General features: G+C 49.8%; 11 protein-coding genes across 11 annotated transcripts; 6 read left to right on the plus strand and 5 right to left on the minus strand.

Moving 5' to 3' along the window:
• The first annotated feature begins 19 nt into the window (after window positions 1–19).
• On the plus strand, window positions 20–3,059 carry K444DRAFT_621881 (FabD/lysophospholipase-like protein). Its single transcript, XM_024881994.1, has one exon. It carries the CDS (start codon window positions 113–115, stop codon window positions 2,648–2,650), a length of 2,538 nt encoding a protein of 845 aa, XP_024727407.1. The 5' UTR covers window positions 20–112; the 3' UTR covers window positions 2,651–3,059.
• Window positions 3,060–4,206: 1,147 nt separating this feature from the next.
• Window positions 4,207–5,335, plus strand: K444DRAFT_637865 (uncharacterized protein; the record flags this gene model as incomplete). Its single annotated transcript, XM_024884175.1, has 2 exons — window positions 4,207–4,456; window positions 4,524–5,335. The coding sequence occupies 2 exons, from the start codon at window positions 4,207–4,209 to the stop codon at window positions 5,333–5,335; spliced, it is 1,062 nt and encodes a 353-aa protein (XP_024727408.1).
• Window positions 5,336–6,929: 1,594 nt separating this feature from the next.
• Window positions 6,930–8,961, plus strand: K444DRAFT_621883 (phosphatases II). The gene has a single exon (XM_024881995.1). It carries the CDS (start codon window positions 6,994–6,996, stop codon window positions 8,584–8,586), a length of 1,593 nt encoding a protein of 530 aa, XP_024727409.1. The 5' UTR covers window positions 6,930–6,993; the 3' UTR covers window positions 8,587–8,961.
• A 998-nt stretch (window positions 8,962–9,959) lies between these two features.
• On the minus strand, window positions 9,960–11,589 carry K444DRAFT_657449 (endocytosis and cytoskeletal organization protein). The gene is made up of 3 exons (XM_024886160.1): window positions 11,156–11,589; window positions 10,870–11,104; window positions 9,960–10,814 (listed from the first exon to the last, which is right to left on the minus strand). The coding sequence occupies exons 1-3, from the start codon at window positions 11,393–11,395 to the stop codon at window positions 10,075–10,077; spliced, it is 1,215 nt and encodes a 404-aa protein (XP_024727410.1). The 5' UTR covers window positions 11,396–11,589; the 3' UTR covers window positions 9,960–10,074.
• Window positions 11,590–12,047: 458 nt separating this feature from the next.
• K444DRAFT_270339 (uncharacterized protein) lies at window positions 12,048–13,316 on the plus strand. The gene is made up of 2 exons (XM_024871468.1): window positions 12,048–12,168; window positions 12,262–13,316. Exon 2 carries the CDS (start codon window positions 12,345–12,347, stop codon window positions 13,116–13,118), a length of 774 nt encoding a protein of 257 aa, XP_024727411.1. The 5' UTR covers window positions 12,048–12,168; window positions 12,262–12,344; the 3' UTR covers window positions 13,119–13,316.
• A 197-nt stretch (window positions 13,317–13,513) lies between these two features.
• K444DRAFT_547784 (phosphatases II) lies at window positions 13,514–14,483 on the minus strand (the record flags this gene model as incomplete). Its single annotated transcript, XM_024876327.1, has 2 exons — window positions 13,514–14,377; window positions 14,427–14,483. 2 exons carry the CDS (start codon window positions 14,481–14,483, stop codon window positions 13,514–13,516), a joined length of 921 nt encoding a protein of 306 aa, XP_024727412.1.
• A 445-nt stretch (window positions 14,484–14,928) lies between these two features.
• On the minus strand, window positions 14,929–16,599 carry K444DRAFT_621886 (Spo7-domain-containing protein). Its single transcript, XM_024881996.1, has one exon. It carries the CDS (start codon window positions 16,310–16,312, stop codon window positions 14,960–14,962), a length of 1,353 nt encoding a protein of 450 aa, XP_024727413.1. The 5' UTR covers window positions 16,313–16,599; the 3' UTR covers window positions 14,929–14,959.
• On the minus strand, window positions 16,311–16,666 carry K444DRAFT_621887 (uncharacterized protein). Its single transcript, XM_024881997.1, has 2 exons — window positions 16,402–16,666; window positions 16,311–16,353 (listed from the first exon to the last, which is right to left on the minus strand). Exon 1 carries the CDS (start codon window positions 16,579–16,581, stop codon window positions 16,411–16,413), a length of 171 nt encoding a protein of 56 aa, XP_024727414.1. The 5' UTR covers window positions 16,582–16,666; the 3' UTR covers window positions 16,311–16,353; window positions 16,402–16,410.
• A 573-nt stretch (window positions 16,667–17,239) lies between these two features.
• Window positions 17,240–18,871, plus strand: K444DRAFT_546460 (alpha/beta-hydrolase; the record flags this gene model as incomplete). Its single annotated transcript, XM_024876223.1, has 2 exons — window positions 17,240–18,116; window positions 18,171–18,871. 2 exons carry the CDS (start codon window positions 17,240–17,242, stop codon window positions 18,869–18,871), a joined length of 1,578 nt encoding a protein of 525 aa, XP_024727415.1.
• Window positions 18,872–19,070: 199 nt separating this feature from the next.
• K444DRAFT_270357 (ribose 5-phosphate isomerase B) lies at window positions 19,071–20,148 on the minus strand. The gene is made up of 4 exons (XM_024871469.1): window positions 19,780–20,148; window positions 19,656–19,730; window positions 19,290–19,585; window positions 19,071–19,243 (listed from the first exon to the last, which is right to left on the minus strand). The coding sequence occupies exons 1-4, from the start codon at window positions 19,823–19,825 to the stop codon at window positions 19,187–19,189; spliced, it is 474 nt and encodes a 157-aa protein (XP_024727416.1). The 5' UTR covers window positions 19,826–20,148; the 3' UTR covers window positions 19,071–19,186.
• A 143-nt stretch (window positions 20,149–20,291) lies between these two features.
• On the plus strand, window positions 20,292–23,347 carry K444DRAFT_546508 (putative triosephosphate isomerase; the record flags this gene model as incomplete). Its single annotated transcript, XM_024876228.1, has 6 exons — window positions 20,292–20,894; window positions 22,027–22,312; window positions 22,491–22,558; window positions 22,609–22,960; window positions 23,035–23,118; window positions 23,178–23,347. The coding sequence occupies 6 exons, from the start codon at window positions 20,292–20,294 to the stop codon at window positions 23,345–23,347; spliced, it is 1,563 nt and encodes a 520-aa protein (XP_024727417.1).
• Window positions 23,348–25,354: the final 2,007 nt, after the last annotated feature.

Consider the following 25,354-nt stretch of genomic DNA (forward strand, 5'->3'; position numbering starts at 1 on the left):
GGTGCCTTGTTTTCCTCCACTCCGGAGGCCCTTACTTTGCCCACCACCATGTTACTCTTTTAATCCATGCTGACCTACTTTATTAAAGGGCTTTTGACCCTCCCTATTCACTATGCTTCCCTCAATGCTTCGACGTATTTCTCGCCCTGCCTATCCGAAGCTGTCTCTCGAGATTCAACAGCTCCATAACACGAGAAGGAGCCGGCCATGGCAGCAGCAATCTCGATCCCTCTTCGGCAAATCCAAATCAGAGGAGAAGAAGAAGAAGTATAAGATGTCGCCCTCCCGTGGCACCTTGATTGGGGTCACTTCCGTGGTAATCGCGGGTTCTCTGACCTACATCCTCTACCGAAACGACTATGTCCAACCTCTTCCACCCACCCGTCTGCGCAGCGAGATACGAGCCGAACGACAAAAACACCAAGCTATACAAGATAGGAAGCACGAAATTGTTGTCCAAAATGCAGAGCGCATGAAAGCTCTCCCATTCCACCAGGATCTACAAACTCCTGCGGATGATTCAGCTTGGGGGAACTTCAGCACAAAATTCGCCTTGTTCTCTTCCGTCGCAGATCTTGAATGGGGCTCGGTAGCCGGTAAAATCAAGGACTTCGTGATGCCAGATTGGGCAAAAGTTTTGCCAGACTACATCGGCAAGTTGCAGAGGGAGCTCTCAATGGCTCCAGGGTCATTGGCAGATGAGATTTGGCAAGAAGCACACGATCCATACACAAACCCGGAAATCGAATACGCGGCTTCCGTTAGAGTCTCTTCGGAACTATGTAAAGAGGAGAGAGAGTTCCTTATGAAGCGGAAGAAGGCCACAACGACAGCATTGGCAAAATACCTTGGTCTTCCGGAGGAGGAAGTCCATCCAGATGATGTGCCGTGTATTGCTATGGTCGGATCTGGAGGTGGTTTGAGGGCTTTAGTAGCAGGCACGGGCTCCCTCCTTGCTTCAAGTGAAGATGGATTGTTCGACTGTGCGACCTACACTGCTGGTGTCTCCGGGAGCTGTTGGTTACAAGCACTATTTCACTCATCACTCGGTGGCCGACGCCTCGACAAAATTGTTGATCATTTGAAGGCCCGAATTGGCGTGCACATTGCTTACCCACCCGTTGCTCTTGCTGCTTTAAACTCTGCTCCTACGAACAAGTTCCTCTTAAGTGGCTTCGTTGAAAAGTTGAAGGGAGACCCAGAAGCCGATTTTGGACTAGTTGATGTTTACGGGCTGCTGCTCGCTGCAAGATTGCTTGTTCCAAAAGGAGAAGTTGGCGTCGACGACAGAGATCTTAAGATATCGAACCAACAAGATTATCTCAAGAATGGCGAACATCCTATGCCGATTTACACCGCAGTACGTCACGAAATACCTATTATTGAAGAGTCGTCAGGGCTTGAGAAAGCCACAGACTCCCCCTCGCAGGAGACGAAAGCAAAGGCGAAAAAGGAAGCCTGGTTTCAGTGGTTCGAAATCTCGCCATATGAGATGTTTTGCGAGGAATTTGGCGCTGGGATCCCAACTTGGGCTATAGGTAGGAAGTTTGAGAACGGAAAGGACCTTGCGCAAGACGAGGGCGGATTCCGTGTGCCGGAACTCCGACTACCATTGATGCTTGGAATATTCGGATCCGCCTTCTGTGCAACCCTATCCCACTATTACAAAGAGGTTCGGCCTTTAGTCAAAGGTCTTGTTGGCTTCGGCGGCATTGACGATATGATCGAGGGGCGCAATGAAGACTTGAGTAAAGTGCACCCGATACTGCCAGCTTCTATTCCCAATTTTGCGTACAAGATGGACGACAAATTACCGAAGACGGCACCGGAAAGCATCTACAAGAACACACACCTGCAACTCATGGATGCGGGAATGTCGAACAATCTTCCAATTTATCCCCTGCTCCGGCCTGGTAGAGATGTTGATATTCTGATAGCATTTGACGCCAGTGCAGATATCAAAACCGAAAATTGGCTGTCTGTGGCAGATGGATATGCACGACAGCGCGGGATCAAAGGCTGGCCTGTTGGAGTTGGTTGGCCCAAAGAAAAGGACAGTATAGAGAAGACCACAGGTCAGCTTGACGAAGCCCAAGCAAGCTCTGCAGCTGAAGCCGATGCCAAGCTGGAAGACGCGAAAGCAGATCAAATTGAGCATCTGAAAGACGTCGAGGAAAATGGCAAAAAGGTATCAATCAGTCAGAACGATGATGATTTTGGAGACCTGGGATATTGCACTGTATGGGTGGGGAGCACCCAAGAACGGTCGTCCAGCACAGATGATGTCCCATCCAAAGCTGTCAAGGAAGATTGGGAACTTATGGAGCCAGACGCCGGTATCGCAGTTGTTTATTTCCCATTCCTGAGCAATCCCAAAGTCGAAGGTGTCGATCCGGTGACAAGTGATTACATGAGTACATGGAACTTCGTCTATACCCCTGAAGATATTGACAATATCGTTGCGCTTGCGAGAGCAAATTTTGACGAGGGACGAGAGAGGACAAGAAAATGTGTGCGGGCCGTGTATGAACGCAAAAAGAAAAAGAGAGAGGCCAGGGAGAGTGCGGAGAGGGAGAGTAGGTGGAGGAGGAAGGTGAGGCTTGGGATTGTGGGTAAGAAGGGGGAGGGCGATCACTTTCATCTCACATGAAAGTCCCATGAGATCCTCCTTGGCCCCATATGTCCAAGGTCAGATCCAAGGAAGTAGATAGTTACAGACTCAACGGCTGGACGCTTCCTCAACATGCTCCTGTGGAAGCACCCGCACTAACATTCAGAGAATGTCGAAAGACTGCCGGATTGAAGCATATCAAGAAACTTCAAATGCTGGGATCATTGCACATTGATCGGCAGTACCCGAAGTCCTTGGCCGGGTATCAAAAATGGCGGTGGTGGATCCCTTGCCAGCTTCTTCCACGAACTCAATGCTTGTCATTGGGCACCTCCCTCGTCAGTAATATATTCGAAGGATCTCGCTCCTTGTTTCCGAAGACCCTTTTTCAAAATTAAATAATCTTCTTTTCAAACGGAGGAAATCCTCAAGCCCGTTCTCTTATGGCGCTTTTCTGCTTTAAATAGAATCTCGGCCGTTTCCTGTGACGACGATTTTCCCCACCAGATCCGCTATCACGAAAAACACGATTCTAGCGCTGGGCCGTGCTGAGTTTAGTGAAAAGGCGGCACCGTCGGATCGGGATCTTCCCACTTCATGGATGACGAAGTAAGAATACCTTCAAATAACCTCATTCTGGACGAAAGGAATAAGAAAACTCGACAAGCAAGTAATATCATGCATATACTCGCCATCCCATGTACAATTAATTATTGCAGACAATAAACTCTAAGATGCCGTGCTCATGCATGTGCGTTTTTGTGCGGGCAGGGTTTCCCCGCCGTAGGTTTTTTTGGTTCCTGGCTAATAAATTATGATTAAAATGCAGAAGCATTATGCATCACCTCACCAGCAATGATGAATCAGGATGCACATTACGGCAGAGCGGTTTGCACAGATCTGGTGCTCTGGCCACATAGTGCTTGCTCTCTCTGGAATACGAGGAGTGGTGCCATCTTGAGACGCAATATCCATTTGGCGTGCAAATCGAGTTGTCACTGCTTCTTCCGCTCGGGAGAGCTTGCATTGTCTCATGACGGGGCAGGCACAAACAAAGCAGAAGAAGCGACCAGCTACTTGCTCGGGATGATCCGATTCTTTCCCTGTGTCTGTCCTCGCATTCATGTCTCACTGTCAGACGACACCAAGCTACTAAATCGCTAAAGGAAAGACATGCAGAGCCACCCCCTTCCTCACCTCACCGCACCAAGGCTCGAGCCAACCTCACTATTGGCCCCACAACGCAAGACTACCTTCGTTTGATATATAGCCTGGCATCGCACCGCGCTTTGCTCTGGCGGAAAGGCATGGCACAATAAAAGCATTCTATTGCGTTGAACGGAGTCAGCAGCAGATTCACGATCGTTCCTCACATTCGTTTCTCAGGATTACCCAACGTATCTCGCATTCAACACCCCTAATCAGAATTACCCTACACGATTCGGCTACATGCTCAAGGTAGCCTGCAGTTTCATGGCACCCCAAGAGAAAGATTGATAAATACTCGAGACGCCTCTTGACTTGCCAAGGCCAACCCCTCATTTCATCTCGAACCATACTTGAATAGAAAAGGGGCCCCTCTACCCCCCACCAACATGACTACCTCACCGAGCTTCCGAAGAACCATGGAAATCACGAACAACGCAATGACGCCTCCAATGGCCTCCCGATCTCGATCTTCGTCACTCTCGTCCTCCTTTGACGAGTCATACTTCTCCAAAACCTACGTCCCCCTTTCGAGCCTACCCACTCCACCTCACTCATCACACTCGAACGCCAGCACACGCCAGCAGTCTCCAGAGGCGATTTTCTCGCCAGGAGAAGTTCCAGACCCTGAGCTCCTAGGTACATGATTCCCCAGATTCTGACCCCAGCTTCTGAATTCAGGCTGATTACATACCTTGCGTTTTAGGCCCGGCAATTCACCTAACAAACCTGATACCGTCGTCCACCTCCTTAATAACGACCTCTGTTCCGCTCGTCCATACAATCATCACGCGAGCAAATCTCCCCCTCGAGACCATCGCTCTCGCTGTCAGTATACTCGATTCGCTGAATTCTCGCTTCGCACTACAATGGCGCAAAGGCTGTCCACTTGTGGCGCAACATATGCCCTGCTCTTTTGGGAATCTTGACGAGAGGCTTGAGGAGCAGCATATTGATTCCGTCCTCCCCGAGCTCGTTGTTCTCTCCGCGTTGATCTTGGCAGTCAAGTTTTCGGACGATGCACAGCAGACCACGAAAAAGTATGCCGAGAAATGGGGCAACGGATTGTGGACCTGTCAGCAAATAAACTTCACTCAATGGTGTATCCTGGAGAACCTAGGTCACAGGCTTCTACCACTGTGGAAGCACTCTATTATTCTGGAAGCTCTGAAAGACATGGAGCGAGCAGGTCACCAACACATCCCTGAGATTTATGATGCTGATGAAGATTGGGATGCGGCTACTTGCTTTGGAAGTGTTCGGAGCTTGGCACATAAAAGGAAAACGAGTGATGTCAAGGCAGTTATGGGAATTTGCGAGCAAGAGACGCCTGCTGAGACGCCAATGGTTGAAAATATCAAAGGCACTCAAGACTTGTCTCTCGAAACGCAAAGTATTTTTCAGAGTGGCAGTGGAAGTGAAGGATACCTTCAGCTTCCAGACAAGACGGCTATTACGAGAGAGACATTCCCAATGTATGTCGAGCCCAGCATCGAGGGCACGGGTTTGGGCTTTTGAGATTGGGGATCATGAGAGATGACAAGGGATGAGTGGATGAGTGCTTTTGATGCATAGCGTTGGCGTTCTATACCATGGTTAAAATGAAATTGATAATGTTTGAACCTACACTCCTTCTCCTCAACTCTAAATCTCTCGTTCTCGTTCGTGAAGCCACGAAGCCCATTTTTGAATCCCCGAATATCCCTGAATATTTCGTGCCTCGAGTCTAAAAAGTAAGTGCTTCTGGCAAGCTGAATCCTTGCTGATGTACTGCATTTTATTGGTACACCTTGATTTTAAAATTCACAAGGCGAATATGCCAGAATACTTCGTATCCTTATGAACAGCTCAGAACGAATGTTATATCACAAAGTACCGACTTTCAAAATCATGGGGCTATCTTTCACAGCTTCTTCTGATTGTTCAAAAGTACTTTGTACAACCAACTCCATCATTGGGTTGCTCCGTGTAACTGAAGATTCTTCATAGATTGACAAGAAGAATTTCAAGTTCCACCAAGATGTCGAGGCATTGGTCCGAAACCTGGACGGATTCGTCAATCAGTGGCCCAACGGAGAGCACTGCGCAAGGGCCAGGGCCTAAGATCTGGGATGCGGGAAACGGAAGTCTAATGCATCAGAAAATTGGGATCCGTCAACTTGGATGACTGAGCTGGGTGTACTTAGCCGGGCTTCGCCTCTCTGAATAAAACACCATCCTTCCCTCTAATTCCGTCCCTTGGCTATCTAAATGGTTGATAGCAAGCAGGTGCTTGACAGCGAAGCATCAAATAATTTCATCCGGGTCTACAGCACACTGGTACAGATTTAGTCCGGACAGAGTCTAAGTGTTCACTGTCAATATTACATGATTGCCAAGTGTATCTCTGGGCCAGTGCAAGGGCCTTCCTTGGTCTTTTGGGGAAAGGGGGGTTGGAGGGGCGAGCGTACACAAAGACCCCTGCGGCGGACTCTATCACGAGGTTTACAGTGTGGTGATTTTCTCTCGAAGTTACATCGTTGCTGGATGGCTGGTAGCTAGTTGGAGGTTTTTATACTCAATACTCCTCAGTTCCAAACACTCTCGAGAAGCTTCCAAAGCCCCAGGAATCATCGGTGGTATGGAGAAAGAGTTCCTGACGCACAGCCGTCTCCGATTGTGCAACCAAACCCCATTCAATCTGCAGTTCGGTTGTGCTCGGCCAACATAGCATTTAGGAAAAGCTCTTCATACAACCTAGAAGAAGCTATTTACCAATGTCAACTCTCTTCTTGCCATCCAGTCCATTTCCCTACCGGCGAGGAACAATCAATGGCTTCCAAGATTTATTGATATGGAATCTTCTAGTTGCCCTGAAGGACTTCGCACATTTCAACTTGGTCTGACACCAACCATCAACTTTCTGTAGCCGTTGGATTAATGTTGCTCATATCTCAAAGTAATTGCTGAACCCACTCCTCACCTTAAGTCAACAAACAACAACATTATCATATCAGCCCGCCAGATCCGCTCAGGGGCTCGCTAAGGAAATCGTGGCTGTGCATCCCGTAAACAGAGGCCCTGTTGATCGCTAAGCCAGCTATGACGTCTCTCGCGACGCCCAAACCAAAGCCTTATCAACACCAGACCAGCAAGATGCCCCCATTCAAACTCCTCTCTGAATAACGACAAACAACATGGCGTCTCTCCTTCGCCAAATCGTCGCAGGGCCACGCTCCCGCCATCCAGAAGCCGGGCTCGACCTCTGCTACGTTACCCCATTCATCATCGCAACTTCTGGCCCCAGTGGCACGTACCCCCAACGCGCATACCGCAACCCTCTCGATCAGCTCGTCAAATTTCTAGACTACAAACACGGGGAAGAGTGGAAGATATGGGAGTTTCGAGCAGAGGGGACTGGGTATCCTGATAGTGAGGTTTATGGGAGGATCAGGCATTATCCTTGGCCGGATCATCACCCGCCGCCGTTCAGGCTTGTGGGGTTGATCGTTGCGGGAATGAGAAACTGGTTGCTTGAGGGAGAGGAAAAGAAGGGAGGCAAGGATAGAGTTGTGGTTGTTCATTGCAAGGCGGGCAAGGGACGCAGTGGTACAATGGCTTGCAGTTATTTGATCTCTGAGTGTGGGTGGAAACCCGAGGAAGCATTGGCACGATTTACGGAACGGAGAATGCGGCCAGGATTCGGCCAGGGCGTCTCAATACCGAGTCAGCTGCGTTGGGTGGGGTATGTCGATCGTTGGACCAAGGCCGGCAAGGTGTACGTTGAGCGTCAAATCGAAATCATGGAAGTTCATGTCTGGGGCTTGAGGGATGGGGTCAAGGTGCAGGTGGAGGGATACGTTGATGAAGGAAAGAAGATTAAACTGTTCCACGTCTTTACGAAGAAAGAGAGAGTTGTGATTGAAGGGAACACACCGGGCGGTGGAGGATTCACGGACATGATTTCTGATATGGCGGGGTTTCAAAATCAAGGGAGGATCGCCCCGAGCAAGAGTTCCGATCAGCTTGATGGCGGGAAACTCAGTATGCCACAACCTTCAGAGTCCGGGGGTTCGAGCTCGGCGAGTGTGGATACTGGCGCAGAGGCGGGCGGTGGCGCCGTCATTTTTAAGCCATCGACAAGAGTCATTCTTCCAACAAGCGATATCAACATTGACTTCGAGCGGAGGAATAAGGCTTCGATAGGCTGGACTATGGTCACTGCAGTTGCTCACGTCTGGTTTAATGCGTACTTCGAAGGAAATGGTCCTGAGCAGAACGGCAAGGCTGACGATACCGGAGTCTTCGAAATCGAGTGGGACAAAATGGACGGCATCAAAGGATCGAGTAGGAAAGGTACCAGAGCTCTAGACCGCCTGGCTGTTGTATGGAAAGCATGTGATCCGGAACCGGGACAAGGAAGGAAAGAGGACATCATCCACGAGCCAAGAATAAATTCGCCGGTTGTGGACATGCAACCAGCAGACTGGAAAGGAGGAAACGACACATCACCCGGCCTTGGCCAAGATCTTGGCTTAAGGACAGAAAGTCCATTGAGCGCAGATATCAGCAAAGCCAGCAGCGTGAAAAGCAACGAAGCGGATGATGCTGTTGCTACTACCGAAGAGGGGGTCAAACCTAGTGGCCCCAGCGGAGAAGAAGATCTAGATGTCGACGTGAGCACCCTTCCTCAGCCTCATGGAAATGCTTCGAAGCCAACACTGGCCGAAGTGAACGCAGGCCTCGATACAGCATCTGCGACGACCCCACAACGTGGGTCTGAAGTGTGAGTACGAACTTCGGCTCATGTTTGTCTGGGATAATACTGAGGGATGGAAAGACAAACGTCGAGGTCACAAACGGATCCAGTTAACTCCGCAGGCTTTCCTTCACCGGTATCGACAGCGGATCTTCCTAATGGCGTGCCGGAGGATCAACTCAAGGATGCCAAGGATCATCATATCGGGCATTTCCAATCAGCCAAAAGAACCATATATTCATGAACTGCATGGCTTGGATTAGAGGGTTGCATGGGAAATGGCTTGAAAACGGAAGTATATGATACCACTGCATTATGAAAGAGCAACGGCGTTCGGACCAAAGACTTGTTAGAATTATATTTGCCTAGATTTAAGACATTAAAACTTCCCAATATGCTACGACGAATTCTCTCTTCCTATGGTTCGCTTTTATTGACCCGTTTGTCGTTACAACTCCACCTCAGACGGCTTTACTAGTTTAGCAAAGCTCGTAAGAGAAGAGATCGCGAAAGTATTTGAGTTAATACTGTGGCCGCAGCCCTCTTCTCGCTCTCGCTTAGCGAGCGGAGATCAATAAATCGAGAGATATTAAAAATCTCCTTGGTAAGTGAGGACCACGAGCCAAAAAAACAAAACAGAAAACAGAAAAACCACATTTATAGCCGATGTTCATATCAACTAGACGTAATGTAATACTAGCGACACTACAAATCGTGCTTATTCTTTCTATGGATGGATTTGAATCAACATATAAGTAGATAGATTAATAAAAAAAGTGGTATGTGAAGAGGTTAGTTGTTCTTATTATTTGTAGAATGGGAGCTTACCAATGATCTTATTAAAAAAAATTGGTACTGACGTACAGGTGGATGGATTCGAACCAACACACAGGCGAGAGTGTGGTGTTAAGGACCAGCTGCTCTCTTGAAAGCTGGGGTGGATTATGGATTCTCCGGAGATACTCGCAAGGTATTAACCGAACCAGAGCCTGTATAAGGATGCGGTATGAGTTACAACTTAGCTGGGCAATTCTTGCTAGATCTCACATCCCCTACCAAGAAGTACCTAAGTTTAAGTCCTGGTGTCTTCTCAGCAACTTGTGGGTAAACCGCGCCAGAGGTCACAGGAGAGGTTGTCTGCCATTCTAACCACTCGTGGAGGGTGAGTTAGAGACGCAAGTTATTGTGGTAAACGATTCTAACGCTACCGATGACTATCAAGCCATCTGATTCAACAGGAGAAAGGTCACTATTCAAATCTATAAAGGTGAATTGATTGAGCCGACCACGTGACCAACTCAACGCCAGGGCTCCAGTTGCATTCTGAAATTGAGACTCCGGATTCTCTATGCTACACGTACGTAAAGAGAACAAGCACGGTATTATCTTATGTCAACCCGAGTTGGGGTAGCAAATGCACTTGTAGTTAATTCATCGGGTCTGGACTGCTGAGGGTTGGCAGCCCTGAACATGAGCACCGCCACTGGGCCTTTGCATGATCGATCTGCATTTCTGGATTCTATCTACTTGACTTCTCAAACTCAATCTCCTGCTGCAACTCTGCCAAAATCTGTTGGCGTGATCTCAAATGTGCCTCAAGCCCATCCACTTGCTCCTTAACGGTTGATATTTCGTCGGAGACACCTTTCAAACTGGCCCCGACCTTGCTCTTTCCTTCGCCGGACTCCAAATCCCTCAACTCCCGCCGTTTGTAATCTAGCAGCTGCTCTAGCTCTCGCTTGACGAGTGCTGGCCTAGTATCACGACGGCCACCAGACCGACTCGCCGACGCAGCTTCAACCTTTTCAACCTTAGCCTCGAGCTCGGCCAACTGCTTTTTCAGCCGCACCTCTTCCCAGTCCTCCGTTGTCTTTGTCGCTGAGAAGTCTGTCCCAGAAGGCTTGTAGCTCGACTTCCCTCCCATGCCCATTCGACTCAGATAAGTGTCCCCAAACTTTGCTTTACGCCCAGTGCTCGTCTCCTCCCCACCAGTGGAGCCCCATCGCTGAGCTGGTGATGATGTGCGCTGATTGTCGATCTGATAGTCAATCTGGTTGCGTTCGAAGCTAGCTCGGAGAGAAGGGGGAACAGTTCTTGGAATGCGGTAGCCTTCGTGGCGGTTATTAAGGATATGTAGGAAAGCCAGAGTGGCGTCTTTCGAGATCGCTGGCGAAGCTGACGGGTTGATGAGATTCCATGCTGATCGGATATCGGTGTCTGGCACGTCGAGGGAGGAGTACAGGGAATCCAGAGATTCGACTGTAAAATGTGATGTCAGCTACTACCCACTGCGCCTATATGATGATCATCTCACAAGTTATGTCTCCTCTCGCACCCCGATTGGCACTGTAGATTTCCTCGTATTTCGACTTGTCTGAGGGGCTCATATACCAATCGAACCCGTCCTTCAGTCCTGGAGAATCATCGTCGTCCTCGATCCGCTCAAACTGAACTTGTCGTCCAGTCAATGCCCGGTTTGCCTGTACCAAATGTGCTTTCGATTCTGGAACCAGCCAGTCTGGCAGTTGTGGTGGTACATCCGCATATTCCTGCAAAGCCTCGAGTCAGAGGTGATGATTCGAATTGTGTGCAATACATACTCCATTGACCAGGTCAAAAATGAGCCTCATTGCGACGCAGAACTCCTCAAAATCCAGGTTCCCGTCGTTATCCACGTCCGCAAGGTCCCATATCCGCTCGAGCTGATCATCGCGCAGCTGGCTGTTCTTTAACACAGGCGCAGCTTGAGCGCCCGTCAGATGCGTTCCACCATTTGACAGTGATGCGAAAATCTCCCAGTACTTCTCGATCTCGCTTTGTTCTATGCGCTTGTTTGACATGGTGGAGGCTGTCAGCAACTCAGCCGGTGAAGCTTGCGTAAAGTGTTCTGGGTCTAACGTGGTAGATCGGAGGTTCGGAACAAGGATATTAGAGATTAGTTGTTCGCGCAGGACAAAGATTCGCGATACGAAGTAGTCGATTCAGCAGCCATCAATATTCATTGATGGTTATCTCCTGTCTATTTCAAGTGCGGAGAGCTTCGAAGACGGTTGACGTTGGGGTGTGGCTGAGTTTACCACATGCCTGAGGTAAAAAAAAAATGTGGCGCAGGCCATGAAAAGGGGTTGTGCAGGTTCCATCCCTATTATCAAGTGTGGAATATCACAATGCCAATGTCCTACGACTTCTAGAGCAACCAAGCGCTGGCACTTGAAGTTGAATAAACTACAGCTTTCAGTAGAACAATTCTCCTACTTGGGGCGGAAATCCCTACAACTTTGGCTGTAATGATCTCCTTTTTCGGACGTTATCTTTCTTACTTCAAGTACAGTGACCCTCCGACTTTGTGTGCAATAACCCTTCTACATTGAGCTGAATGCCCTTCGAGTTCGGTTGGAATGGTCCTCTTCTTCCAAATTGAATGTCTCCAACTTGCTGAAACCATCTTCTTGATTTTGATGCAATAGCCCTCATACTTCGAGTGCAGCGATCATCACACTGCCGAGTACGACAATCTCCCTCTTAAGGTTGAATGCCCTCCAACTTTGACTTCTTCTCCTCAATTCTCGAAGTTCGGAGACGGTGCAGACTGGTTCATATCTTCAGGGGGAAAGTAAACTCACAGATTCACTCTTTGCTCAGCAGTTGAGCCGAGAGGTTCACTCCTGAAGGGCTTGGAAGCACACAAGGCTGATCGCCAATTTAGAAAATTCGAACACAAAACGGCACTTTCGATCTTCTTCCCTCGTCAAGCAACCTTCCCACAACTTCTACACCACCGCCAGCCAAATGAGACTCCGCGAGCGCATCACTACTCCGGCCAGACTCTCCCAAGGAGTGGACCCGGGGAGACCACGTCGCAATATCCTTGGCACGCCCCAACCGCCGCCCATTGTTCCAGCAACCGCCGAACAATCTCAACCCACTGTTCCTGAACTGGTTGGACAATCCAAGGCTCGAGGTGGCTGCCAAGTTCTGGCAGTGCCCCAGTTGCTCAAGGACATTCCCGCGGCTACCCCGTCAATATCCCAGCCCGACCTTGGACAATGGACCTCCCTGACAGACACAATGAAGCTAGTTATATGGAGCGTGATCCAGGAAGCTACGCAGGCAAGCGACTTGGAGTTGACCTACCAACTTGACTTCAGCGATCAAGCGTCGGTCGACATGTACCATCTTCTTCGCTTGGAATTTGAGCGTCAAGGGCAGTTCGACGCCGATGCTGATGAAATCGCACAAACAATTCTCGCCATCGCCAAAATATCCGTCAGCGGAGAAATGACCGCCGAGCAGCGCAGCAAGCTGGACCTCGTTGAACAACAAAGCAAGAGAAATCTCCCGTCGAAAGCCCCTGAGGATCACATGGTTCAGCCGGACGACGTTGCTGCGGCAGAGAATTACGTTCGGACCCGATTTGCAGATTCACCCCTGCGGAAGCAGATCATTGAAAGTATCAACCGCCACCGAGGCAAAGAGTATGGTAGAGCAATCATTGGAGCTATTCTGCCTCCCATCGATGACGATGAGGATGAGGATGGCGACAAGGACGCTGCGAATAACTGATTGTGGTAACTGGATGAATGGGCAACGAGGAAACCGCAGATAAGTGGCATTGACGGCGAGGCTTCCGCAGCGTCTTTGGGGAATATGACACTGGATGTATTACAGAAAGCAACTCGCAAGGGAATAGTAGAGCAAGTAAAGCAAAGCAGCACCAAAAAGCAAGAAAGGAAACAGTGTGAAAGATCTCATAACGCCTAATCTATATGCCAATGTAGCCGCCGTCATGCTTCCCACCTACCAGCTAGAAAATCGTGATCCCATGGGTATTTCGTAACGCCAGCCCGACGAGAGAGCAAATGCAAGTGTCATCACCCAACTCCAAAGCCATATCCATCGCTATCCCAAATCAAAGAATCTACTCCGGATACAAATCGCTTCTCAATGCTCACAATGAATCAAGACGCCCAGTTATCTTGGAAAGGAACAAATCCACCACGACCGGCGAATCTCTCATCATCTGAATTGTCAAGAGACATCCCCACCTCGTTGTCTGAATCCTCCTCTCTGCGCCTTTTTGGCCTTGCGTTACTTGGGACACTTCTTATTTGTGTTGTCATCGTAGCTGCAGAGACACATCGTTGGGCGTTGAGTAACTCCTCGTAATTCAACAGCAGGTTCTTCAACCCATCGTCGAAAGCAACACAGAAGCGTTGCGTCTGGACATATTGTATTGCCGATATCAGATCGAGGTTGAACATATTCATGAGATAAGCTGCAACCACAGCTGCTGATCGTTCATTGCCAGACTCGCAGAAGACAAACACCTTGCCGGGTGTGGTTATTGCTCCGGAATGAACTGTACCGTTCGCGATGCCTTGGCGAAATTGGGAAAGAAGATGGTCATTGATGATTTTGCAGGCTCTTGGAAAGGCTGCGATGAGCTCTTGGTTGCCAGCTACATCCACAGCAGCCGCTTGGATCCCCAATTCTCTCGCAACTTTGTCCCCACTCAACAAGCTTGCAGCTGCAGTCATTGTGTTTCTGATCACCAGCAACATAGTGACGCCTTCCCTCCGCATGAAGTCCAAGTCTCGAGTGGCAGAAGAGGGTCCGAGGTATAGAAAGGGTTGTATGGCCTGCGCACTTCTCCTCATTTCATACTTCCAATCCTTGACTCCGACAACAACGTTGTGGTTTCGCGTAATCACCTTGAGGATCTCCCTCTCCTCCAGATCATAATTCATTCCATTATATGCAGGTAAGACAAGTTGCTGGTCCTCTGGAGCCTGCGGCACATGGATATGAGGTGGAGACGGCGGCTGGCAGACAGTTAGCTAATGCACATTTCCGTAGACAAAGATGACATACCCGCCAAGAATATCCGCCGACCGGAGTCGCTCCCCGTAATTGAGATGCAGTGATCATATGGGCTTCTGGTCGGCTCTTGTTCGCGAATGGTTGTTCGACTGCAATACCCGGATGGCCTGAATTAATACCATTGTCTTGCATGCCCCAATCCATGCTATTCATGCAGTACAGGTCCGATCTTCAAATGGCTCGAGTTGGTCCTGGAGACAAGGCTGGGAAAGTCCTTATCGAGTCTACAAAATTTCCCGCCCGCCCGGCCGGTGCCTCTTCGGAGAGCTCAGATAGGTGAGGCGGTCTTCTGGAATTGTCAGCACAGGTTCGCGGATGTTCATGAATTGGACATCTCTATCGATCGGATTTAGGGCAAGAAGATGTGAGTCCAAGCGAAGGCGAAGGTCATCGAGAATTGGATGCCTTCGCCTATCATAGCGTATTTTAGTCAGCCGCCGGAAACGGATTTCCTCTCAGTGAATCAGTGCTAGCACAAAGTTCTCAAAATTTTGGAGTTTCGTAGCATGTACTTTATTTACTATCTAAGTCTGCTTTGCTGCTCTGCCAGAACTGGGCTTCCTTGCAGGGCTGCCGCTGGATTGCGCTGAAGCTCTCAAAGACTTTGAACTTTCTCTATCCCCCGTCACAGGAGTAGGAGGCCGTTCATTAGAGGAGACGCTGTTCTCTCTGACCAAAGGAGAGGGAATCTCGGGAGTTGCAGATCTTGATCCAGCAGGTGTGAGCTTCTGGACTCTTGCTCCAGGTGCAGTCTTCTTCCTTCTCCTGTCGGAAGCATTAGATCCTCGCCGCACATGTCCTCCAACAGGGCCGTCTTCCAACTCGAGAGTGGGAGTGGTGCTTCGAGATGAGGTTCGAGAATGAGACCCAGAACGAACGCTCCCGCTTCGAGTACGTTTCGGGTCCTTCTCATGAATCTTGTGGCCCCCATGATGAGTCTTCTCCAGGTCTTGTCCCTTACCACGCTTCCAACCACGATATCCTGTCCACCACAGCCACCCACCTTGCTGCTTTGCAATCTTCCTATCTCTCTCCTTGAGCTTCTGGCGTAGTAGCGCCCGACGTTCGTTTTCCTTCTCCCAATACTCCGTACGGTATATATCCCAGTTCTCCCGAAAATTGGGAGAAAAAGGCTTGGGAAGCAAGAGTAGCTTGACATAATCTCCTCCAGGTGCAAGATCCTCCTCGTAACCCGCTGTCTCACCATCTTCGTGTATGTTGGGAAGTGCATGATGCCCTCCGTTTTTCTGTTGAGCCTTCTCTGATTCGATCAAAAGGGACTGATCCACATATCGATATGAGCTTCCAATACTGCTCGAAAATAGGCCGTACGAGAAGAGGAATGATAAGGTAGACAGTATTTCCCTCCACCAAGATTGCTTGATCACCACCAGCTTGCAATTGAATCCTCTTAAACCTCTATTTGTCGTGTATACCCAACGTCTGGGCCAGCGTATCCCTCGCTCCCATTGCCCGGTCCCCCAAATCAGAATCCCCGTCACGATACCTCCCATGAAGCAGACCTTCTCCGTGACCTCAACAACCCAGTATACCGAACCTCCGACACCACTGCCGTCTTCTCTTGGCGCAAGGAACAGGGCATATCCAAAATAAAGATTCCACAACCCAAGTAATGTCAAGAAGAACGTATGCTGTCGCCGTCTAGTTCGTAGCTGGAGCCATTGTGCGCGTAACGATGCCTCCAGGATCAGAAGATTGAGGTAGATCTGGGGAGGCGACGAGGGGAGAGATGCCAATGGGTCTGGCAAAGAAGACGGATTCGAGGTTTCAGGGGGTATGATGGGACTGATCGAGGGTATGGAATACTGGTTTCCAGGGGGAGGCGCCCCCTTCACCAGTTGATCCAGATTCGACATCGCGATCGGGCTTCGAGCTCTGTGCTATTGGGATTTCATGGCTGGTGGCAGATTACTCTTTGGTCGCAACCGCTGTCGAGGGCTCGTACATTTAAGAGCTACCTTTCAGGGAACTCTTGAAGCAATCCAAAGAGCGAAGTGATAGCTGCACTACTGGAAGCCTGAGACTTGGTTTCATCGAGCTGGCATATGCTTTTGGAGAAGTGTTGTTGCTGTCGGTAAGCCGCGGTTGTCTTTGAGGCACGAGATGTTGAGCTTTGGGTCGTCATCAAGCTACAACCGCGCAGGGGGCCTAGCAACCTGCTGATCTTTACTGTGCATTTCTAATTTATGCCAGACAAATTTCATTATTTCCATCATTAATTAATTCAGTTAGATACTAGTAAAGGAATAGTACAAACTAGAATCCAGCTGAACAGTGTCCAGGTCATCGGCTGTCACAAAATGGCATGGGGAGGCCCATCAGGCCGGTCAACAATTGCGCCGACTCTCCGGCTGGACTTCAACGAGTCCGACGAGAACTAGCCGCCCATGAATCGAATCGAATCTGCAGGAACAGCCTTCTCCCCTTCCATTTGTTTCTCGTACCCATACACCACTCAATCCCGGACTTCTCCTTGTTCAAGCCCCCTCAGAAATTTCTCAAAGTACATCGGACGTTCACGTCATCACTTCACTATCTCCATCGAGACTCACGGAGTTGCGCGCTTTCCTTAAATCCGCCCCCAAAGAAACAACCATTTATGATATTTGAGAGGTGCCCCTGCCTCTCTTCAACACTCTTTCAAGTTGTATCAGCCAACGAGCCTGCCGTCGCTGTTGTTGCGATCACTTCCAACAGACTCATTCCTAGGCTACACTGCGATTCCTCACCTGAGACACATTTCCACTCCCAGAACCAGACCTGAAGGCCCCACCTACTCCACGATGTCTGCCTCTCCCAGCTCAGAATCGCCATCAGACCGTGGTCAACAAGCAATGCTAGCTTCCCAACGCGCCAAAGCGAATAATGAACAGACTAAGGGAGGCTATTTCCCTCTGGGATACAAAGCGGGATTCCATCAGTGGTGGGCGAGTGTTACACCAGCAATGGCTGAACACAATGTCCTATCTTTTATCCCATACCTACAAAAGCCTCCGACCCACACGCAGACTGGCTCAGCTCCTGTCTCTGCACGCCAATCAACTAGCTCGATCAACATAGATCCTGCTAGAGACTCCGCGCCGGTCCGAACCAATTCAATAACCGATCCGTATGGTCCGAGGTCATGGCATTCGAACCTCGTCAAATTGAGTGGAAGAGACAGAGCACTGAATGAGTTTTCCGTGGAACGTGTTGGAGAAGAAGTCGAGGAGAACCTAGTTATGCTACATGGATACGGAGCTGGGCTTGGATTCTTCTACAAGAACTTTGAGGGCCTGAGTCGAGTCAAAGGCTGGAAATTATACGCACTAGATATGCTAGGAATGGGACGAAGCAGCAGACCACACTTCAAGATACACGCAAAGGACCAGGCCGGCAAGATCACGGAAGCGGAGAACTGGTTTATAGATGCATTGGAAGAATGGCGGGTGATGAAGAAGATCGACAAGTTCACACTGTTGGGCCATAGTTTGGGAGGCTATATGGCGGTAGCATACGCGCTGAAGTATCCTGGACACCTCAACAAGCTCATCCTTGCGTCACCTGTCGGAATTCCAGAGGATCCCTACGCAATGGCAGCAGACATGCCAGAACCAGAAGACTCAGCCATGGCCAATGAGTTCTTACAAGACCAGGAGGATGATATTGTGAACAGAAACGGTAACCTCAAAACCAACGGCGACAACAATAATTTCCTGAACGCCCGCTCAAAAGCAGAATCGGGGAAATCCAAGAAGACACCTGATGGGCCCGCTCGTAGGCCCATCCCGAAGTGGCTAAGCTATCTCTGGGATGCCAATATCTCTCCATTCAGCATCGTGCGCTGGTCAGGTCCTCTGGGTCCTCGATTTGTGTCAGGCTGGACATCCCGTCGTTTCTCACACCTTGCAGAAACCGAGTCCGAGGTCCTTCACACCTACGCATACTCTCTATTTCGCCAAAGAGGAAGCGGAGAATATGCTCTTGCATATATTCTCGCCCCTGGAGCATTTGCTCGAAGTCCGCTGATCAGACGCATACAGGGGGTGGGACGTCAACCTCTTCCTTCGCTGGCGCAATCACAGCTCACTCAGAAGATTGCAGATGCCAAGCCATCTACTTCTTCGTCATCGACGAGTCAGACATTGGTCAAGGAGACTGGTATCCCCATTGTAATGATGTATGGCGAAAACGATTGGATGGATATTGCAGGTGGCTTTGCTGCCGAGCAGAAATTGAAGGAAGAGAAAGAGAAAACGTTAAAGACGGCAACCGAGGAAGAGAAGAAGCGGGAGAACGGTTCCGCAAAAGTACTGATCATCAAGAAGGCCGGACATCACGTTTATCTTGATGGATGGGAGGAGTTTAATGAAGTTATGAGAAAGGAGATGGAAGAGACGGCTAGGCAGACGAAGAAGAGAGAAGGGAAGCTGTGATGATATGATGATGCTAATGCAGCATAGTAATTGGTGGAGCAGCAAGTTTATTCCACCTTTTTGCGAGGGGGCGGGCTTGGGGGCCGGTGCATCGGTGTTTGGGCGTATTGAAAAGGGATGGAACCAGTAATGTAACAACAGTGAGCGGTGTTCTAGCACAAGACCAGAAGAGATAGACAGTTTCGGATTTAATCGATGTTTTTGTCCGATGTTAAATTAAGCCTCCGATAAATCGAAGAGTTCTAGATTTTGAGCCCTCCCTCACATCAACCCTTCTTTTTAAGGTCTTCCAACCCTTGTCCCAAGTGCGCTCCTCTAGTTCTCCAAGTCATGTTTATTGATTGCCTCCACCTTAGCAGCCGAAGCAGAATTCTATCCAAATATTAGCCTTTCCCCTCCTCACGGAAGCTTAACTCACAGGATCAAACCGATACCCCAACCACTCCTTCACCAACCGTCTCGCAAGCTCCAACCCAATGACCCTCTGCCCCAAACACAGCACCTGCGCATCATTGCTCAGCACCGCCCTCTCAACACTGAAGCTATCATGTGCCGTCACGGCTCGGATGCCAGTGACCTTGTTCGCGGAAATCGCGACGCCCAGCCCGGTGCCGCAGATCAGCAGTGCGCGGTCGGCTTCCCCTGACTTTATGAGCTTGGCGGCGTCGACGGCGAAGTGTGGGTATGCGGTTTTGTCGGATGCTGAGTGTGGCCCTGTTGTAATGTATACGTGAGCAAGTGTGAAAATGGGGGGGAGAGAATGGGGCAGGGTTGGGATGCGTACCAACATCGTGGACGGATGCGACGAGAGGGTTGGCTTTCAGGTCTGCTGTGATGGCGGCTTTGTATTCAAATCCAGCTGTGAATTGTGTCAGTATAGTGGAAGGCGGTTGGGACTAGGTAAGTACCATCGTCGCCACCAACTACTATTCTCAGGGGCTTTACTTCTGTCATAATGTGGGGATGCGGGGTAACTGGGGATGAAGCGTTGAAAGTATGCTGCGCTGGAGAAGAATTATGGGAGTGGATGAGAATGTTGTTAAGGAGGGAGAAAAAGTTGAGAAATCAGACGGGTAATAGAACCCTTCAACATATTTCCTGCCGCGCACGCTGTGGTTGTGCTTTTGCTGGATGAATTGTTCAGACCCCGTCAAGTGGCAAAGGGCATCTGCACCGGAAGGCCCAAATAGGTAACCCGATGGTGGGGAAGCTCCAATGTTTTCTCAAGCTAGGGGATGCTTGTTCGGCTTTTTCTCCTAGCAGGATGCCTTTCTTAGCGGATTGCTGCCCACTTTCAATCATCCTCAATCGTTAGTAGGTTTAATTAACAGTGATTGTCCAGGCGGTGGAGATATAGGATAAATCAGGCAAGTAACTGAGCTGCCCATTTCTAAATTGTATCCTCATATCAATAGACGTCATGGCAGGCCAAGCTCCTAAGAGGACAGTGGGAGTCTCTCTCAAGATGTACTTCAACTTAGAGACCACCGCACAGTATATCAGAGACTGTGCTCCTCTTGCTCCCCATGCATTGTCACACAATGTCGACATCTTCATTATCCCCGACTTCCTTTCTCTAACAGCTGCGAGCACTATGCTCCGTCTCGAGGCCCCTACCATACGACTCGGAGCCCAGGATTGTTTCTGGGAAGATAATGGCGCATATACCGGGGAAGTGTCACCTGCTGTACTGAAACACATCGGTTGCTCGCTGGTCGAGCTTGGGCATGCGGAGAGGAGGAGACTGTTCGGAGAGACAGATGCTCAAGTTGGCAAGAAAGCGAAAGCTGCTATTCGGAATGGCATGACACCTCTGGTGTGTATAGGAGAGAAGACGAAAGGCACGATCGAAGAGGCGGTGGAAGAATGCCGGCCTCAAATCGAGTCAATCCTCGAAGTCACCGACGAGGAAATCATCTTCGCATATGAGCCCGTCTGGGCGATTGGACAACCTAAACCTGCATCAGCCGAGTATGTTGTCAGTGTTGCGAAGGAGCTTCGAAAGCTTTGCGGGACGCGGCCTGTGCGATTCCTGTACGGGGGGTCCGCTGGACCTGGGACGTTTGAGGCCATGAAAGAGGGTGTTGATGGTTTGTTTCTGGGTCGTTTCGCGCATGACCCGAAAAGGTTCTTCGAAGTTATTCGTGAAGTAGGAGCTCCATAATCATCTGAATTATCTGGAATTTGCAAATGCATCTTCGAGACCTTGCGTAATCATGATTCGAAGTCGTTCGTACCTTTTCTTGATAATAATTGTTGTGCCCCTTTTTGAACATGGGCCAAGACGGACCTCCGGTCGCTCGCTCAAGCTCCGTCCCGAGGACGTGCTGACATTGATTCGTCGGATGACCGAGAATTGCAGCAAAGATGGCCCAAACACGCGGCAGTTGCACGTCTGTCCCGCAGATCCTTGTCCACTGATCGAAAATGATCCAATCATGTCTTGCCTGTACGAATACTCGGCAGAGATCACAATTCCAAAGTTTAGGAAAGACTTCACCTTCAACTTCCCCAATGTGGAGAAGTCCACAGCTCGGTCATGCGCAAGTCAGAGCGCTGATAAATCGCACCCTGCCGGACATTATGCTGTGCCATTGGATAGCTCGCTTTGCGAGCATCAGGTACAGCGTGCTAAGCAGCAGCGAAGTATTGTCTCGGTCAGATCGTACAAATTTCTTTTTATTGTCCTGTTCCCCATATCATAGCATCGTATTTCGCAGACAGAAGTTTCAGCTGGAACACCCTCTTCTCTTGTTTACCCACACTGTACTTCCGCAGGAACTACCACGCGCTGTTGACTTCAAAGATGTCGAAGACAATCCTCATTCTAGGTGCCTCATTTGCTGGCTTGCAAATCGCACACAAGTACAGACCTCGCCCAGGTCCAATTGGAGAACAGATGACTGACTTAGCTGCCCAGGCTTCTCAAGCACACTCTCCCTGGTCTGAAGGATACGTACAAAGTAATTGTAGTGTCTCCAACGGATCACCACTACTGGAATCTCGCCGCAGTGAGAGGTAAGCTACCTCAGCCAGCTTGAAGAGCTCTCTGACTGGAGACAAAACATAGCCATCGTACCTGGCCAAATCCCTGATGATAAGGTGAAACTCCTCCACCAAAAAACACGTTAAATCACCCATCCTGACTTTTCTAGGTTTTCGCAAGCATTCCCGATGGACTCGCAGGCTACAAAGAGAAGGCAGAATTCGTCCTTGGCGCTGCTTCTGCCCTCGATCCCACCTCAAAGATGGTTACGATTTCGACGGCAAGCGGAGAAAGAGAGCAGGCATATGATATCTTGGTTCTGGCTACTGGTTCACGTGCCATTGGTGATGTTCCGTGGAAGGCCTCTTTGGCAGGTTACGAGGCAACGAGAGATGGGCTACATAAGGTGCAGAAGCAAGTAAAGGCTGCGAAGTCAATTGTTATTGGTGGTGCTGGTGAGTTGGCCAATTTCTCAGGCTTCGGTAATGGGAGAAAGACAGGCAAACCAGGAGCGGGACGGGCTGTCAGCTTGTTCAGCAAGATACACGCTTGAAGGAACTGTCTGCATCTTTTAAACCTAGCTTCTCTGATTATCTACAAATATGGAGACACAGAATGCTGACCCTCTTCCAGGACCAACAGGGGTCGAAGCAGCTGGAGAACTAGGTTTCGAGTACGGCAAGAACAAGGAAATCACCCTCGTAATCCACCCTTCCTTCCCCACAAAAGCCCTTCTCCTAACTTCCATCAGATAACAGGCGGCTCCCAACTCCTCGTCGGCGTGCCACCGCACGTAGCCACCTTCTCGGAGACCGAGCTCAAGAAACTGCATGTCTCGCTCCTCTATTCCACAAAGATAACCTCCGCCTCCACCCTCAGCACCGGACAAACGGAACTCGCGCTCTCAAACGGCTCGACCATGACGGTAGATCTGTACCTGCCCACCATCGGCCTGCTCCCAAACACGGAATACGTGCCGAAGAAGCTACTGAACGAGAAGGGCGACGTGATGGTCGACCAGTTCTTGAGGGTCAAGAGCGTGAGCGATGTGTGGGCTGCGGGGGACATTGTGGATTGTCAACCGGGGCAGTTTGTTTACACCGGTTAGTTTTTCGAGCCCTCCTTCCTCTTCCCAATCTCCAAAAGTAAAGCGGGATGCTGATCCGAGAAATCAAAGAGAAACAAGCAGCGGCCGTAGCCAAGAACCTCGATCTCGTACTCAGAGGAAAGCAGCCCGTAGCCTACAAGTCAGACGGTGACCGTGCGTTCCCTCTCCCCCCTTTTCCTTTCCTTTCCAAGCGTATTCTCACACGCCCCCAGCAATGCTCGCCGTCGCGCTCGGCCGCAGCAGAGGCACAGGTCGCTTCGGAAACATGAAATTGCCTAGCTTGATCGTTTGGCTCGTTAGTAAGTCTCCTCCACACTCACTGCCAGGTAACGGCGTTAGGAGGGAGCGGATGCTGATACTCGTGCAGAGGGCCGGACGTTGAGTGTTCAGAAGCAATCCGGGCTTGTTATGGGGACTGCTTTTTAAGTGGTAGCTGGAATGGAATTGAAAAGGAACGGAGAGGGGAAGGAATTGGACGTGGGGATTGCTGGTATATACCCTGGTTTTGATACTACATTGAGAGCGGGGGTTGTAAATAGAGCTGAGTTGGGAGATGGTGTATTCATTTGTGACAAATTTTAAACCGAATTAAGAAAACCTTTCTAATTTTTGCAGATCAGTTTGATAGAAGCTTGACTTTGTCTGTAAGGAGAGGGATAAGTTGTCCAGCTCAATACAATGGCCATGCGCTTCGAGGGCTCCACGCTGCAACCCAGCCCTCTGTGTATTCGCCCTCGAAGCACGACCCAACCGAGAGCCCCGCAGCGTCTGCCGTGGCAATAGGGACCCCCTGTCCTGATTTTCTCCCTCTCTTTGGCCAACTCTGCAGCTAGCCGCTGTCACTTAACGGCTCGTGACAGTTACCCCGACCCCCGAGAGGCAGTTCTGAACTCGCTAGGGGGGCGAGACTGCAAGTTTCCGGCGGTAGGGCATGTGGATGTTGTGGGAGTCTGTTTTTGGAAGAAGGCCTGTGGTTACGCAGTAAGCTGGTCGAATGAGAAACAAGAGGGGAGATGTCGTGCAATTCTTCTCTTGAAGAGATTATCAGGAGTGCATTGAGAATTCTTTTCAGCGGTGAGGGAGAGGGGAGGATCCCGTTCGAGAGGGGCCGACGCTGTGCGACGGTTTCCTAAACTTTGAATTTCAGGATGTGGATGGCGGCAGTATGATTTCGCGTGTTCAAAGAGAGGAGATCGAATTCCCTGGATTACAGCATTGTGTGGCTGTTGATCGGGAATCTGGCACATCCAGAGATTTTGATTTCGTCAACAGTGGAAGGCGTGCTAACATCTATTTGAAACGAAGTGCGGAAATTGTGGATTTGGTAGGGTGTAATGATAGCCTTGGTGTCCTCCTTGAAAGGGTAATGACAGTCTGGGAGGGGGTTTCGCTGCATGCGGTTTTGCCTATAAGGTAGGATGTGATTCGAAGCAGATGCGAAGTTCCGCCGGATGCTGGTAGCACGAAAACTCAAATATGTCGTGTGTGCATGAATATAGTGCGTGGAGCTGATGTGAGCCTTACAGGGCAGAGACGGGCCAACCTTTGAAATACAAAGCTTCGTAGCTGACTGGAGATGCAAGGGGCAACTCAGACGAGGCCTGCCGAGTTGGTGTTGTACGTGAGTAGCTGGCCGCAAAAGTTGATTTTGACCTTTCTTAAAACAGTCGGGTTGGAAGACCGCAACTGCACACACAATGTCGGGCCAGTCCAGAGTTGTGGTCCTCAAGTAAACTAAACCACCGTTCATCTTCAAACCTTCATAAGTCCGGTGGTTGACAACAGTATCAACGCTGACGACCTGTGGTGTGGTCATCAGCATATATGAAGCCGAAGAATAGGAGGAGGGTTTGGAAACTTCAGGACAGCGTCTGGGTCATGGTTCTACGGCTCAATCAGCTCTCGTGGTATTTCAGAAGATGATGCTTGCAGGCGGCTTGTGGAAGGAAACTGCAGGAACTCGCGTCTCGAGCCGAAGCATGGTTGTCATGTCAAGTATTCCTCACGGCTACGAAGGAATATTTGGCATGTGCACCTTTTCTGACATAGGGCAAAGAAAACAAAAGCGACATGAAAGGTCTCCTGTTGGCGGTGTAAAGAAAATATGTTCAGTCCCGAGGATCTGAACTAGACCAGCCTCCTCCAGGGCTGGGTCGTGTAACGTGAAGCAATTGGGTCGCGCGTGGATGTCAAAAACAAAAATCCAAATATGCATCTAGAGAGGGGCTTCCCATTTTAAGACTCGCTCCCCCACTTGGGAGGGCACCCTCACGACGCAGTGGGTGAGCGGATGCAACTTAGGCAGTGCCACGGAGGCTCCAGAAACCTGAAGACGTCGTGCAATCCCACTTGAAGGAACAAATGCACACCCAATCAAGAGCGTCCCAGA

This window comes from Hyaloscypha bicolor, assembly GCF_002865645.1.
Source record: "Hyaloscypha bicolor E unplaced genomic scaffold K444scaffold_183, whole genome shotgun sequence".
Classification (NCBI taxonomy): Eukaryota; Fungi; Ascomycota; class Leotiomycetes; order Helotiales; family Hyaloscyphaceae; genus Hyaloscypha; species Hyaloscypha bicolor.

Bases quoted from the DNA above. Each gene is read 5' to 3' on its own strand.
- K444DRAFT_621881 (XM_024881994.1), top strand. From the start codon at position 113: ATGCTTCCCTCAATGCTTCGACGTATTTCTCGCCCTGCCTATCCGAAG.
- K444DRAFT_621883 (XM_024881995.1), top strand. From the start codon at position 6,994: ATGGCGTCTCTCCTTCGCCAAATCGTCGCAGGGCCACGCTCCCGCCAT.
- K444DRAFT_657449 (XM_024886160.1), bottom strand. From the start codon at position 11,395: ATGTCAAACAAGCGCATAGAACAAAGCGAGATCGAGAAGTACTGGGAG. The intron at 11,105-11,155 runs GTATGTATTGCA...GAGGCTTTGCAG, and splicing joins TTTTTGACCTGGTCAATGGA to GAATATGCGGATGTACCACC. The intron at 10,815-10,869 runs GTGAGATGATCA...CACATTTTACAG, and splicing joins TGCGAGAGGAGACATAACTT to TCGAATCTCTGGATTCCCTG.
- K444DRAFT_270339 (XM_024871468.1), top strand. From the start codon at position 12,345: ATGAGACTCCGCGAGCGCATCACTACTCCGGCCAGACTCTCCCAAGGA.
- K444DRAFT_621886 (XM_024881996.1), bottom strand. From the start codon at position 16,312: ATGTCGAATCTGGATCAACTGGTGAAGGGGGCGCCTCCCCCTGGAAAC.
- K444DRAFT_621887 (XM_024881997.1), bottom strand. From the start codon at position 16,581: ATGACGACCCAAAGCTCAACATCTCGTGCCTCAAAGACAACCGCGGCT.
- K444DRAFT_270357 (XM_024871469.1), bottom strand. From the start codon at position 19,825: ATGACAGAAGTAAAGCCCCTGAGAATAGTAGTTGGTGGCGACGATG. The intron at 19,586-19,655 runs GTACGCATCCCA...ACATTACAACAG, and splicing joins CGCATCCGTCCACGATGTTG to GGCCACACTCAGCATCCGAC. The intron at 19,244-19,289 runs GTGAGTTAAGCT...ATATTTGGATAG, and splicing joins TGGGGTATCGGTTTGATCCT to AATTCTGCTTCGGCTGCTAA.